Consider the following 15,708-nt stretch of genomic DNA (forward strand, 5'->3'; position numbering starts at 1 on the left):
GGTGTCAGCTATTCTGGTTGTTGTTCAGCTGGATTCTCCGGCTGGCACTGCCAGCGTTAGGGGGTAGGTGGGCTCGGGCTTTCCTGGCTTCTGCCATGAAGTCCTGGCCATGGGAACCCAGTGAGAGATGATGTCTTCCATGGTCAGCTCAGCGACCTCAGCAGCCTCAGGTCCTGGTGTGGGCCGGGCTTTTGCTATCTTATGCAAATCCCTTCCCACCTGGCATGGAGTCACAGGGAGCAGTGGGGTCTCCCTGCCCTGCTGTGAGCCAGTTCCTGGTCATGGCTTCTGGGGGCTTGGTGTGGGAGCATGGAGGCTGGAGCTCGGTGTTGGGGCAGGGCGGTCCTGCTCCTGGCTCCAGCTGGCTGGAGTTTCTTCTCAGAGTGCTGGGACATTAAACAAACCTTTTACAGCCCACTGGTCCTGGCTGCCTCATTCTGCATCCCTGGAGGGGGCACACCAGAGCTGGTAGGCAACAGGAGCATCATGGGAGTATCCCAGATGGGGTGTCTGCCTAGAGCAGGTGGGCAGCTCCCTTTGTGGAGCATCCGGGAGGTAAGGCTGAGGGCTCCAGGCAGCAGAAGCCACTTGGTATTCAGTGCCAGCTCCTGCCCGCCCTGGTGCCAAATGAGACAAATGTGCTCAGCACGGGGGCTCTGGTGGTGATGGATGGAGCTCATCCTTCAATCTCCTTGTAAAGAAGGGCTCATGCCAGGGGCTCTGGGGGTTCTGCCCTGCCAGGGGCCCCCATGGGAGCCTGACAATGTTATGGTGGAAACGGCGGAGGGAGGTCTGTTGTGGGGCACCTGCTGGGCTCTCCTGGGCCCTGGCCAGCTGTGTTCGCCCCGCGGAGGCTGTGCAGGGCTCGGACTGCCTGCTGGCTCTGGAAGCCTGGCATGGGTGGCTTCCGGGGTCAGGCATGGCTCAGCCTTGGGAGGGAAAGACCTCCAGGTCAGAGAATCTGTCCCACATCTCAGTTCTCTGTCCTCCCTCTGGGGCTCTCAGCCCCATCTCCTTCCTCTGTCACATGTCACTGGCTGTGAACCATCTAAAAAGATGGCTCTTGCTTACCAATTTCAGTGCTTTCACTTCTGTGATTACATTTAGCCCCACAATGACTAAAGCAAGCCAGCACTCCTTCCATCCGTTCTGCAAACACGGTGAGCATAATTGGTGCCGTTAGAGCCTTTTCTGACTGTGAGCCTGTGAAGTCCAAGGCCTTGTTGTCCCCGGCAATTTGGGTGAAGCAGGGCAGAAACTTAACTCCATGTAGTAGGGAGGGGGCTGGGGAGGGCAGTGCTGAATGCCAGTACCACATGCGGCCACGGCCTAGTGCCCTTACCCACACGGCTCCTTGCTGGCTCCCAGGAGGCTGGGTCCCCTCTCCAGTCTCCAAATATTCCACTGCTGGGGCTGGAGCCATGAAAACTGGAAGTTTTTTTGTTTGGTTTTAGAGGCGAGAGCCGCTGAAATGGTAGAGTGGTGGAAATTGCCAGTACCCCTCCGTTCCTGGCTGGAGGGCCTGACGACCACAAGAATGTGTGCCCCCCGAGCCCATTATAGTCATTTCACATTCTCCGCCCCATGGATTTTCACGGATCCAGGTCCAGGATCGGGGTGGGGGCTCAAAAACAGGCTGTGAGTGTGAGTCTAGGGCGGTGCTAGAGGCCAGTGCCGCGGAAGGGAGCTTGACCTTGGTTGCAGCCACTGGAGGTGAGAGGGTTAACCGCTGGCCCCCAGCCCCTGGACCTGAGCTCCCTGGGTCAGGGTCTGTGCGCAGCGCCGGCTGGAAGGCTGCAGCAGGTGACGCCTGGAGGAGTTGCGAGGTCCAGGCTGCTCTCTGCTCACTCTCCAAGATCATTACTAACCAAGAACTGGAAAGATAATTAAGAACCACATGTGGAGCTGAGCCTGCTGCCGACTGGCTCTAAGGAGGGGCCGGGCTCCTGGCCGCCTTGCTCCTGCTCTAGGAATGTATTCTGAGGAGAAGCGAGTCCCATGGGGAGTGGGGGCAGGAAGGATGCCTCCTGCCCCTCTGCGGGAGGACCGAGGAAGGGTCCTGCATTATCAAGGGGAGGACAGAAAGCCTGGCAGGGGAGGAGGGAGCCGGCTGTGTGGGAGAGTGAAGCCACAGATGTCAGTCATCACACACAAGGGTGTGACAGTGTAGCACAGTCAGCTGAACCCAGACACCAGAGACCCAAATGCTGTTTTTTTTGTTTTTTTGGTGGGACACAGGGAGAGGCCTTTGGTCACATCTCAGCAGTAGAAATTCCTACTATCTTCCCCCGTTTCCTCCTGCTGCTGCCATCGCTGTATTTCTTCCTCTGTCTTTACTGAGTGGCTCATATGGTCCACACCACCTTTTTCCTGGGGCCCGTGTGTGGGGAGAGGGCACGATGCTCTCACTTACGATACTTGAGCTTCAGTCTTGGCTCCAAAACTCCCCAGCCTGGCCTGAGTCTGGCTCTGTGATGGGGGAAGGCTGTCCTTCAGTTTCCTGGGGGAGTTGGGGAACCAGAGACCACCCCCTCCCAAAAGCCCTAAAGAATTCAAGTCCATTTCCCGCTTCTGAATTGTGGCAGGCAGTTGCTAACAAGAAGCCACTTGACTCATCAGGAGGCTATGAAACCAGTTAGGTGCCTGAGGACCCAAACCAGGGTCTTCAACGAGTCTAGAGGTATGCGGTACACGTGCAGTGTGGCTGGCAAGGGACAAGGGAGCTGGGCATCAGTACCTAAGAGCTTTATCAAACACTTCTGTGTCAGGTACTCAGGACTTTAGCCCCATATGGGTCAGTGATGCAGGTACTATCCTCCCCATGTTACAAAGAACAGGAGGAGAAAGCACGGGGTTTGCTGCCTGCAAGTGGCAGGTCCGACTTCTCGGTCTACGCTCTTAACCCGCAAGTTATGCCACCAAGGTCCACGTGGAAAGTGCCCAGCACTGTGCCCGCACACGCCAGGCACTAGTAGATGTCACTTTCCCCTTTCTCCAGTCGACACCATGAGCCCCAGGCCCCGGGGAGAAGGGATCGTGAAGCTCCCTCCTGCAGCTCTGCATCCTGGCTGCACAAGAGCCAGGTGTCAGCCCTGATCAGGGATCCGGTCCCTAGACAGGCATGGCCTCAGCCTTCGTTGGCTCAGTGTCACACACACACCAGGCTCTTCCCCTGGGCTGGTTCCCCATGAGGTAGGGGCAGCCCCTGCCCTCCCCCCACTCTGACTTTAGCCTCTGCCCATTGCTGAGGCCGCTCCTGGCCCCCATCTGGCGGGAACAGGTGTGTGTCTGAGGGCCTGGCGAGGTGCCCGCTGCTCACCTCCCACCACTCGGCAGTGCCTCCCGGCCTGTCACCTGCCATCTGTCCCATCCATAAGCCCGCAGTCATCTCTCTGGCCTCAGGTGAGGCAACAGCCAGGAGCTGCTGGCGCGATGGCACGAGGCTCCAGTGCCTCGGCAGGGAACGAGACAGAGAAGGCTGCCTCCCACCTTGACCTGGCCTGCCCTCGGGGCCAGTCTGGGGCAGTGCGGGTGAATGGCGTCGGGTAGAGCTTGCCGAGTTTATATTCTCCTCCACAGCAACACTTGTACCTGGGCCAGGTTGGGCTGGCATCCTCTTCTGGCTTCCCCACCACAGACCACAGGGCCCATCGGTAGAACGGAAACCATGACCCAACTGGCCCACCTCTGCAAGCTGATGTAAAAACTCACAAGCGAATGTAATGCGTGGGCAAGGTGAACAAGCATCACCTGGGAACGTCTAGCTGTCAGGGTCCCCGCGCCCCCTCCCCCAGGCCATCAGCAGTAGAGAGGAAGCTGACCCCATCTGACCTCTAGCACGACAGACAGCAGGCAAACACCAAGGAGCAAGGGAACCCAGAGACGTGGTCACCTCCGGCCAATTCCTTCCAGGACTGTGGTTGCCCAGCTCGGAGGTGGAGGGGAATGCAGCCATCCGGCTCCACTGCTGTGGCTCCAGACTGCCACATAAATCAAACTGGCCTTACCATGCTAGTAAATTTGTGTCCAAAATTTGGATTGGAGCCTGAGGCGGCGGGATGATTTAATTTGCTTTGTCCTTAAGCAAGAGGGAATGTAATTGGAGAACGGTAAGTACAGATGTTTTAATTTTCAGCAAACAGCCCGGCAGCTTCCGGCGGGGTCGGTGCCACGGGGGGCGGGGCCTCGTGGAGGCCCCCGGCCCCGCCCATCCCGCAAGGCCTCCTGGGAATCGGCCACGATGGCAAATGGGGAAGAGGCGTCCTTCTCTCACGAGGATGGAAAATAACTATACGCCGGATGAGCTGTGAGAACTGAAGATGTGCAGCAAAAGAGACAGAAGATCACGGCCGATTATGACACGGGACTCTCACAGGCCGGGGCTGCCAGGGGGCCATAGGGGAGGGCTGGGGCCGCCTGCGGACTCCCCATGTTCTTGCAAATCCCATGTCCCCCTGCCTTGAGGCCACCGTGGGCCCCAGGAGACCTGGCGTCCTCGCTCTGTCCAAAGTTCGATGACGGTGAGATGCAGGGGGGAGGCTGCAAGGGGTTCCCTGGAGAGCTGAGCAAGGCACTGAAATCAACGGAGGGAGGGGGAAGGGCCGAGACCCCACCCCAGAGGCTGCTCCTGGTCCAGCTGCTCTGGGCTCCAGGACAAGTGGGATTAGGCCCAGGGCGGGGGCCACACGAGGGAGGGTCAGGAGGAGCCCCCAGGCCCTGAAGCAAAAGGCACATTGAAAATGCAGAGTTCTTTAGGGTCCCCTGTGTCTCCGAGGAAGGCTGGCCCAGCAGGTGCATGCATGTTGTTGGGGGGGGAGGGGAGTACGTGGAGCTGGTGAGGTGCCCGGGAACCTGGCCCTCCTTCCATGGGAATGGTGGCCGGGGCCCCGTCTCACCCCACAGCGCCCACGGGACATGGAGAGTGTGAACGCTGAGCACCCACAGCTCGGCTCCAAAGGGAGCCACCATTAGTGTTGGAGCGGGGACAGGGCCGGGGCACTCCCACAGCTGCGCTTTATTCAGAGTGAAATGTAAATGGTTAGGGTTTTGCTAGAGTCTGTGTATGCGTTTCTAAGGGTTTTTTCTGTAAGGTAAGAGCTTCTGCTCCATGTGCTGGGGGGGGCAGGCCCGACCTCTCTCACAGGGTGGGAACCACGGGCTCCATGCCCGGGGCGCTCCCAGGCCACTGTGGTGACAGCTGGGGGTAGCTCCCCTCTGGTGGCCCTTGTACGCTGCTCCCCTCCCCCCCCCCCCCTGCAGGAAGCCTGAGGCTCCCTTTCAGGGGTCGAGAGCTCTGGGCTTTAAACCCCGCGTGTGGGCTGCTGTGCCCGTGCGGAAAGGCTGCTCCCACCCACTGCTCCGGAATCATCGTGGGCTCCGGAGCCCAGGACAGGAGCTGGCGCCCACAGCAGGGCCCTTCCAGCTCTGGTCTGGGGACCCTGGTGCCAATTAGCACTTACGGCCCTTGTCGTCAGCTGGCCAGGCACTCCCCTAGGAGAGGCACTCGGCACCTCCAGGCCCGGTGGGAAGGTGAGCCCTGCCAGGCCCAGTGGAGAGGAGGGGTAGGGCCTGGGGCTGCCCTAATGGAGATTTCCCAGACAAGGATGCGGGAGGGACTGGGAGAGCGGGGTAAGGGGTGGGGGGACACGTGCCTGGCATAAAGAGTGGCAGTGCCAGCACTGCGTCTCCACCCTTCCGGGGGAAGAGCGCGCCCTGGTGGTGGGGCGTGTGAAAGCAGAGGGCTCGATCCCAGTAACCAGTCCTAGAATCTAGGAGCAGCCGTGTGCCCGGCTGTGGGACTCGGCTGGCTGGGGGCAGCCCCAGCAGGAGGACCTGGAGGAGGGTGACTCCGGCGAGTGAGGCGAGGTGCAGACTGTGCGGAATCCTGGGTGTGGGGGGCCCCCCAGCTGGAGGCGTGGAGGGTACCCTCCAAGAGCCCGGGCCTTGCCTGCCCCATGGAGACCTGGGAGGCGACTAGCTCTTGGCTCTGCCAGCGGGGAGGGCGGGTGGACCCCACCCCTCTCGTCACCAGACTTGTCCTGCCATCAGAGCTTAGTCTCGCTGAGGACGATGTTGGCGGTGACAAAGAAGAAGCAGGAGAAAGCCCAGAGCAGCACAAAGCCCACCCAGAAGGTGTGGCGGAAAGGGGACCCGTGCTTGTTGACGGTCCCGTAGCCGAAGGCCAGCTGGGTGTCCTTGCGGCAGAGGTACACCAGGAAGGCGGGGATGACGTACTGGATACCCGTGCCTGCGTAGGCCCCCGTGATGCCCACCAGGGACTCCAGGTCATGGGTGCAGAAGGCCACCACCACAGGGGGCAGCAGGGTGATGGTGGGGAACACCACGCGGTCCACCACCCAGGGGTACGTGCCCCCCTCTCGGTGGAAAAGCGTCTTCCAGTTGTTGCGCAGGGTCACGGCGATGATGGGGAAGTTGGTGCTGATGGTGAAGACGGGGAAGAGGCCCAGGAAGAAGCGCACGGCGGCCAGGCCCACGACATCGCAGCGCGCAAAGTTGAGGGTGTACATGTCCAGGAGGCTGTCACCGCGGAAGCAGAAGATGGCGGTGAAGGAGAGGAGGCCGTAGAAGGCCAGGATCAGCACGTAGTCCAGGAAGACCAGGCGCGTGAGGTGGCGCTTGGAGGAGACGGGGGTGACGAGGGACGGCAGGGAGTGCTGGCACATGAATGAGTAGACGCACACGCCGAGCAGGTTCCGGACCCCGGAGAAGTCGGCCAGCGGCGGACGGCCCTCCCCACGCCCGTGCCCGATGCGCACCAGGGCCAGCACGATCATGATGGCGAAAGCTGGAAAACAGGAGGGGAGGGAGTCAGCCAGGGAAGGAGGGGCAGCCCTACCTGGGACAGTCTCTGGTCTGGGGGTGCCTGCCCAGGGACCCGAGCCCCATGAGAAAGAACCATTAAATTCCTGTGGCCGTGGGCTTCCCTGGTGGCGCAGTGGTTGAGAGTCCGCCTGCCGATGCAGGGGACACGGGTTCGTGCCCCGGTCCGGGAAGATCCCACATGCCGCGGAGCGGCTGGGCCCGTGAGCCATGGCCGCTGAGCCTGCGCGTCCGGAGCCTGTGCTCAGCGACGGGAGAGGCCACAGCGGTGAGAGACCCGAGTACCGCAAAAAAAAAAAAAAAAAAAAAAAAATTCCTGCGGCCGTGAGGGTCACACTCTGGGGCAGGTCAGCAGTGGCCGCTGCTGCCGGGGACATGCCGTGCACGCCCCACGCCAGGTGAGGGAAGGTGTCTGGGGCTGAGGGCTGGGCATGACGGGGGCTGCACGGGGGCATCGGCAGCGGAGCCCCGCGCTGTCTTCTCAGAGGAGTGCAGGCTCCTGGCCAGGCGCTTCCCGGCTCCCTTACCGGCCCCAGGGGTCTGGGGGTTGGGGGGCTTCCTGCCAGCTTCCTGACTCTCCTTTGGTTTAAAGAATGTGTGTCTGAGGAGCAGGGGTGGAGGGGTAAGGGGCACAGAGCACTTGGGAGGAGGTGTCCTCCTGGGCCAGGGCATCTGCTAGGGACAGCTAAGGGGCGACAGTGATGAGTGTGGGCAGCCCTGAGCGGAGGCAGGCACTCAGGGGCCGACACCGGGAAGGAAGGTACCTGGGGTCACTCGAGGGAAGAAATGGCACCAAAGCTCAAGGCTGGTGGGAGCTGAGCCCAAGGCTGGAGGCCAAGGGCATGTGGCTCTGTTCTCCTGGGCCTGGTGGCACGGGTAGGAGGCACAGAAGTACAGGGTGTAACTCTGACCTGGGTTTGCTGCAGGAGCGGTAGGGGACCCACGATCTATCTGTTCAGAGCAAACAGAGCTCGAGGCTGGCTGCACCTCTTACAGCGGCCCTCCTGTGGGTCTCAGACCCAGAGCCGGGCTTCCCAGCCGGTGCTCCCAGCAGACAGACATACTTCCAGATCCAGCAGTCTCTCTCTGAGTCTCTGGCTTCTTGCATCTGTTATCCAGATCTCCCAGAACTGCCACCCTTAGCCACTCGGCACACCCAGGGACCACTAGTGCCCCTGTCTCCAGTGTTGGAGTCCATAAACCGCTGCTGTCTCTGTTCAGACCAGACCTGACAGCCCCTCCCGCCTGGGCCCCCATCGCTCAGGTAAAGCCCACGATGACACCTGACATTTCTCGGGGAGTGACGCAGGCGAGCGTGAAGGAACAGTGGCTGAAGAGACTGCCTGCCAGCTGCGCAGCTCCTGCCTGCCAGCCCATGGGAAGCTCAGGGCTCCTCCCGAGAGGCTGGGGGTCTCCCCACTGTCCCCTCGGGCCACGTCATACCCTCCCCGCTCCCTGGAAGGAAGAGGCCTTTCTTCCAGGATTCACAGGAAGCCAGACCAATGTTTTCCCACAATGACACTTGGAAGTGGGCTCAACGGAAATGTCGTCTGTTACTTTTCATCAGAGCTGCTGACACTGCTGGGGACAGGATCGGGGGAGGGGAGCCAGGGAACAGGCCTGTGAAAATTGCCAATAAAGACGATGATTTGTTTCTGATGCTCTCATCCGACTCTGGCCCTGCCGCTCCTGATTCCGAGGGCCCCACGACTGAGGGGGCATCACAAATCCCAACAGCTCTGGTCAGTCAAGGGGCAAGCGGTGACCCAGTCCCTCCCTTGAGGTCTCAGTCCAGGAGCTGCCTCTGGCTGAACCCTCTCGGGGCTGGGACAGGACACCCTGTGAGGGCCTCCCTGTTTCCTTGGGGACACCCAGGACCCTGGCAGTCTGGCTCGTCACATTTCTCAGGGTGGGTGCAGGAGGGGTGTGCGGGCCAGAGATCTGTGTGGCAGAACCGCACCCAGGAAGTGCACTGGGGCAGGATGTGAGGGGAGCACCCAGAGGAGAGGGTGGACGGGGTGGAGGCGGAGTCTCCCGTGTGCCAGGGAGTCTGTCCTGGGCCGGAAAGGGTTACGAAGCAGAGCTGAGCGGGTGGGCCGCCTGCTGATTAAGCTGTTCACAAGGCTGCAGCTGATACTTCTGCCAGCAGAGGTGGGCCACCAGGGTCGGGGCAAAGGGGGCAGCTGCTGTAAGACAAGAGCTCAATCCTGTCGTCCCACTAGCGGAGTGTCCCCTGGTGACCCGGTGCTACTCCCGGCCCAGGCCGAGGCCAGCACGGACTGGCGAAGAAGCAAGTGGGGAAATCCTCTGTCTGTTGCTCGGCCACGGGGCCCTGGGTCTGGTGGGCATGGAGGAGGCAGGGAGAAGTTGGCTGTTGTGATGTGAGCTCATCGCTGCTCCCTGCAGCTGGGATGCTGGCTGGTGCTTCTCTGCTCATCTTCCTCCTCAGCCCTACATCTCCAAGAGGCTGTAAGAAACGCAGGCAGAAGCTGGCTCGCTGACTTCAAGGCGAGCTGTCTGGACAGCCCTGACCGGCGGCTCTGACCTTGAGGGGTCCTGGCACCAGGGCCGCCCGGCCCTGCCCTCTGGACCACATGCCTGTGCTCCCGGCCCTTCCCTCCCCTCATTGCCGGGGAAGCAGAGTTCAACAGCCATCTCCTAGATTGATCGTCCCGTCCCTGGGAGATAGCTGCTCCAAAAACTCATTAGGTCTGATAATAAATCAAGATGAACTGAGGATGACAGGTTGTGAGCGACAAACGCGGCCAGGAAGTTCGGCGGAGATGTGCACACAGGATGCCCAGGGCTCGGGCGCAGCCACCGGCAGCTCGCGCCACCTGGTCGCGGCCGTGTGGGAGGCAGGGGCAGCCGCTTGGAGAGGGGGACAGCGCGAGCGGTCCTGACGTGTGGGTGATCAGGCCTCACAGTTCCCCAAGGGCAGGGCGGGCTGGGCTTCTCTCCGAGCCTCACAGGCCGTGCTCAGGGAGCCCACGTGATGGACAGGGTAGCAGTCCGCATTCACCTGCATCCACCCGCATCCCACACAGGAGTCATTCTCCAAGGGGTGAGGAGGTGCAGCCAGTTGCCAGGAAGGATGCTGTGGGGGGAGGAGGTGAGGGCCTGACACATGTCACACGAGGAGTGGCTGACGGCCTCGGAAGATGCAGCTACCAGGTGACGTGGGGGATCAGGAGACTTCTTTTTTAATACCGGCAGTAAGAGCCCATGTAAGAACAACTGCGATTGTTTTGTGTGGCTCAGGGGGCTCACCAGGACCATTCATTCATTCGTTCATTCAGCAAAGATGTACTACTGAGAGCCCACCATGCTGATACTATTCTGGCCATCTGGGGATGGTGCTCTGAGCCAGCAGTTATGGTCCTGGTCCTCTGGAGCCTACAGTCCAGGGGGCCCACCGGGTGGAACTTACAGGACACAAATTACTACAAAAGAAAGAACTGGCTAACAGCCACATGAGCTGCGGAGGGGCAGGGGCGTAGATGGGGAGATCCCTGTCTCGGGACGTCCAAGCCCAGGGAAGAAGACCATCTGGGGGTCACAGGGGAACCGGGGGCCAGAGCTGATTTGGAAGAACCTGTCGGCTGTCCCCCTCGCGGTGCAGGAGGGAAGGAGCAGCCCGATGAGGGCAGTGACGGGGGGGGGGGTCGGGGCCCCGGGACTTCACCGCTTCCGCCGCAGTGTTCCGCCCTCAGCATATTGACCCACCTGGAGCTGCTCTCCGCTCTCCCTACATGCGCTGCCTTGGGAGGGAGGGAGAGAGACAGGAGCGGGAAGCAAGTCCTAATCTCGGTACAAATCCTGAGCCCTGAGAGCACAGCTTAGAGGAGACATCTTTCCGCCTCCTTTTCTGAGGAGGTCAGGTTAAAAGTAAAATTTACACCAGGAATGGCCCTCCAGCACAGGCACGTCCGGGGTGACAGTATCAGGATGGTGGCAGGTCAGTGGGGTCACGTCAGTACTAGCTTTCTGTCCTGGGGGCGTCAGCAGCCTCAAGTATGGAGGTCAAGGTAATATTTCATGTCAAGATGCATTCTCACGACATTTAACGAGTCACGCATGAGTTCCCTTGAGTGGTCAGAGGAGAAGCACCGCTGTCCACGGAGGCCCCCTGTTCCTCCTCCCTTCTTTGTGAGCAAGAGTCAGACGAGGAGCCCCAGCTGGGAGCTGTCTTGCCTCACGGCTGTCTGTCTATCTGACCTCAGAGCCTCTCTCCTCTGCAGAGAGTTGGGCCGGTGAGCCGACACCCTCTGAACTCCTGCCAAAGGGTAAAGGTGGTCCAGACTTACAAGAGGATGAGAGTGGAAAAACAGACGACCCCGAATCTGGACTGCTCAGCCTCTCCTGGTTCCTCCCTTTGCTCTCCCGGACCCCCCTCCACCCTGGGGCCTCGGCTGCATAAAGAGGTGACCTGGCCCAGACCTCACAGGAGTCGGAGTTGACTCGTTCTTGGGGCCAAGTGGAGATGAGCAGGGGTCTGAGGTCTGGGTCCGGGGCTCTGGGAGTCCAACCAGTGGCCCCAGTATGCCTGTCTGTGGGCTGTGGGTTAAGGCAGAGATCAGAGTGGTCAGAAGCCAGTTCCAGCCTCCGTGCACTGGAACCCACCCTTGGGTGGGTTGTGCTGGCACTGGAGAGGGGCGAGTTCCTTCCGGGCCTCTGCCTTGGCCTCTGGGCCGTGGTGGGGCTCTCCCAGGCACTTGGGGTGGCGGTGAGGCTGTGCAGAGCTCCGCCTTCCTTACAGAATTCTGGGGTCTGTGTGGGGCTGGCATGAGCCGGGCCACCTGCCTGAGCATCACGGGAGTTGGGGAGTTCGGGCCAAGACTCTCCCTGCCTGGAGGAGGGCAGGGCAGAGCTCTCCCAGGAGCCCCCTGCCACCCCGCCCCATTAGGCTGTCACTCTGAAAGTGTGATGATGGGACATGGGACCCCTCACGATGGTTTTACTGTTCTGCTCCTTCTCCAAGACTGGCTTTGGAATTATGCATGGGCTACCTCTGGGCATGCTGAATGCTTCTGAGGGCCCTCCTAGCAGGTGGCAGTCAAACCCTCGAGCTCTGAAAGAGAAGCACGTGCAGCTGTGCTGTCCACCATGGCAGCCATGAGCCACATGAGGCTCCAGAGTGCTTGAATGTGGCCGGCCCAAAATGAGCCATGCTGAAGTCTAAAACACACATTGGATTTCAAAGACTCAGTGTGAAAAAGGAATGTAAACTAGCTCATTCATCATTTTCTCATATTGGTTCCATGTTGAAAAGGTATTTTTGATATCTTAGGTTGGATAAGCATATTATTAAAATTAATTAAATGTTCAGATGTGACTGCCGCAAAATTGAAAATTCCCCAGTTGGCTCGCATTATATTTTGATGGGGCAACGTGGGTTTACTGTGACCGTGTGCTCCGTGGCGGTGCGTGAGTGAAGCACCTGACCTGTTGGGAATCAGAAAGATCTCTGCCCTCTGCCCCCAGCCTCAGCCCAGGCCTCCTCACTGTAACCCTCGGTCACCTGCCCTGATCTGCACGAGACACTTGAAACCTAGGCCTGAGGCGTGATACTGGGCCAGTCTTTAAAAAGCTAAAGGAAAAATAGGCTATCAGTTCCCCGGGCTGTACCCACCAGGGCGACCTGCCCTGCAGAGGGAAGGCACTGCTGGGTGGGGCTGGGGAAGTGGCCTGTGGTCCTGGGTCATCGAGTCAGAGGGACATTCTCGTGGAAGTTCGAGCTGGAACAGAGCTTCTCTGGAATGCAGGAGGGCTCTGCCCAGTGGCCCGTGCCCGGCCCTGACCCCTGCTGGGTCCTCTGCAGGCACTGGAAGGAACACAGCTGTCACGGAGGAGGGGGACACATGTCCACTAAGGCCAGATCCCTCATCCTTAATCCCTGAGGGCCCCGGAGCACACATATATGTGAAGCTGTGATTAAGAGCCAAAGGCGAAGCTGACGGACTCCTCCCAGTGGAGTCCCAGGGCACGTGTCAGCAGCCGCGGGCCCTCCCCACAAGCCAGCCCTGCAGCATGCCTCGCCCGGGTGGGCCTGCCTCCTGGGGAGCCGCCTAACCCCCTGAGCTCTGGACCGGCCCTGATGCTGCCCCCAGACACCTGGCTGTTCTCCGAGACCTGTAAGTGGCTCTGCTCTGTAAGGTGGAGGCCATCTGTCAAGGCGGCTGTCAGGAGGACGGCGCTCTCTTCTCCAAGAGGGGGATCAACATGCCAGGGCTGATGCTGACGAATGGCCGTGGATGCCCATCCCAGCTCGGGCACTGGCGCTCCAGGCTGGGAGCTGGATCCGGGGGAGGATCCGGCACCAGCTTCCTTCTTCACCACTGCACTGCCCTCAGAGGTGCTGGGGCATGCATGTGTCTCTCCTTAGGCTGGGTCATCAGAGCTGGGCCAGGGCCTCCCGAGATTCAGGAGAGCTGGGAGGAACTGACAGGGTAACGTCAGCCTGAGCTGAGAACCACTGAAGACCAAGCAGTTGCTCGGCCCTAAAAGTGGGCGCAGGCGGCTGTGTAACCGTTCCTTAAAGAATAGGACCGACTGTGAACGGAGAGCCATTGGGCAGGCTCACAAGACCCACAGGCCAGGGGTGTGAGTGGCAGCTCACCGTGCAAAGCTCTAACCCCTTGGAAAGAGCAGGAGAGAGGGAGAGAGGTGGCCGCTGCCCTTCTTCTAAACAAGCTTAAGTTCTCAAGTTACTCTGGGTTCAACTCCCGATTCTGCCCGCGAACTGTGTGATCCTGGGGCAGTCACTTAACTTCTCAGTACCTCTGTTCCGTCACCTTTAAAAAGGGGGATGCTGGGGCTTCCCTGGTGGCGCAGTGGTTGAGAGTCCGCCTGCCGATGCAGGGGACACGGGTTCGCGCCCTGGTCTGGGAGGATCCCACATGGCGCGGAGCGGCTGGGCCCATGGGCCATGGCCGCTGAGCCTGCGCGTTCGGAGCCTGTGCCCCGCAATGGGAGAGGCCACAAGAGTGAGAGGCCCGCGTACTGCAAAAAAAAAAAAAAAAAAAGGGGGGGATGCTCATGGGTGCTGGGGGGATGGAATAAGATGGTGCAATAAAGAACAGGGGCAGGGCCTGGCCCACAGCAGTTGCTCAAAAAACGTGTCATCCCTTATATTGTCGCAGAAACCTGACTTCCCACCCGGAAAGCCCAGGCAAGCAGGAAAACTTGTCAATACCGAGTTCTCTCCTAATTCTCCTTTTGCTCCAAGGAGGGTACTGGGGTCATTCTCGTGACCCCAGCCTGGTCGAGCCACAGTCATGACCCTTCCCTGCTGAGCGTCTCTAGCTCAGGGGTCAGCTAATCTTTGGGGCTCTGGGGGTCAGGAGGACCCCGGGCAGGCTGCTCATATCTGTTCTGTGAATCAGAGACACCTCCTCTCCCTCCACGGAAGGCCACACAAGGCTAAGCTGTCCCCTCCACCTGTCATCTGGGGGGGAGTCGGCACGTGCTCTCTGTAGGGGGCTGGGCGAGACTGGAAAGGAATTCTGTTTGGGTTCTTTGGTGCTCACGTTCGTCCATCCTTCCTCTGTCATCACCCTCCCACCTGAGCACAGGCTGTGGTCGGGGTGGGGCCTCCTTTCATGCTCCGAGAAGACAGGACACACTCCATCTCTGGCTGGGAGGGGTTCCCTCTGGGGAGAAGGGGAAGCTCCCCATGCAGATGCACTCGGCTCCAGAAACATCTTGGCCCTGGGTCGGATTTCATGTCAGGTGGATGAGACATTCTGTGATTGCTGCCCTTGCAAAAAAAAGTCACCTGGGTTTCCACTGAAGGGAGGGATTTAAAGCCAATCAGACTACCTTCCCATGCAGGATCAGCCCCCGTGGTTTCTGGAGGATTCTAGCTCTGTAGTTGTCATCGTCGTCATCATCATCATCATCATCATGGAGGCAGAAGAGAATGATGTTTACATAATCAACTTACGGGACTGAGATTCTACTCCAGAAGGACTCAGGGTAAAGCCTCCCCGCCTCCAAGTGTGTCAGGAGGCACAGGTCGTTGATAAAGGGCAGGTATGTGAGTCTCTGAAGCAGTCAAGTCTTAAGACCGAAATCAAGAGTTCTGGCCTTTTCATCCTTCACCTTTCCACACTCTCCAGGCATGGCAGGTGGCGCCTGGGACGGCAGGCTCTCAATTCTTCATTCTTAAGCTGTCAGAGCCAGCTCCATTTGTAATCGCTGGGAAAGCGCAGCCCAGGGGCCTCTGGCTGCTGGTGGACTAATCTCCTTCCCAGAGACTGGACATATAAAACCTCCACACCGTCACCTTTCCTGAAGGCCACTCAGCCCTCTCTTAACCCTTTCTTCTTGCCACCGTCCCCCCCTTCTGATTTGTAGGTCGAAGCCCTAATCCTCAATGTGACTGTATTTGGGGACAGGGCCTCTAAAGAGGTATTACAGGTTAGATGAAGTCATAAGGGTGGACCCTAATCTGATGGGATACGTGCGCTTTTAAGAAGAGAAAGAGACACCAGAGTACGTGCTCTCTCTCGGCACACACAGAGGAAAAGCCACGTGAGGACACGGTGAGAAGGTGGCCGTCTACAAGCCAGGGAGGGAGGCCTCACCAGAAACCAACCCTGACAGCGCCTTGATCTTGGGCTTCTAGCCCCCAGCACTGAAAAAATAAATTTCTGCTGTTTAAGCCGCCCAGCCCATGGTATTGTTACAGTAGCCTGAGCTAAGACAGCTGTTAAGCAGTGGCTGGATGCAGAGAGAAAACAGGAAGGCGAGGAAGAGGAGAGGCAGTACTGTGACAAGGGCGTTGGGTTGCCCTGGTCTGAATGTAAACCCCGGAGCTCCAGGGTTGCCCTGGGCCACACTAGCTCTGTAGATGGATATGGCTGC

General features: G+C 59.6%; 1 protein-coding gene across 1 annotated transcript in view; it reads right to left on the minus strand.

The window, feature by feature from the left end:
• Positions 1 to 6,044: 6,044 nt before the first annotated feature.
• TMEM104 (transmembrane protein 104) overlaps positions 6,045 to 15,708 on the minus strand; it is a gene marked incomplete at its 3' end in the record, with an annotated part of 54,382 nt that continues 44,718 nt past the window's right edge. Inside the window, exon 9 of the mRNA XM_079724958.1 lies at positions 6,045 to 6,805. Within this exon, the coding sequence (XP_079581084.1) occupies positions 6,045 to 6,805 (761 nt within the window). The remainder of the gene's footprint in view (positions 6,806 to 15,708) is intronic.

Source organism: Hyperoodon ampullatus (genome assembly GCF_949752795.1).
Source record: "Hyperoodon ampullatus genome assembly, chromosome: 19".
Lineage (NCBI taxonomy): Eukaryota > Metazoa > Chordata > Mammalia > Artiodactyla > Ziphiidae > Hyperoodon > Hyperoodon ampullatus.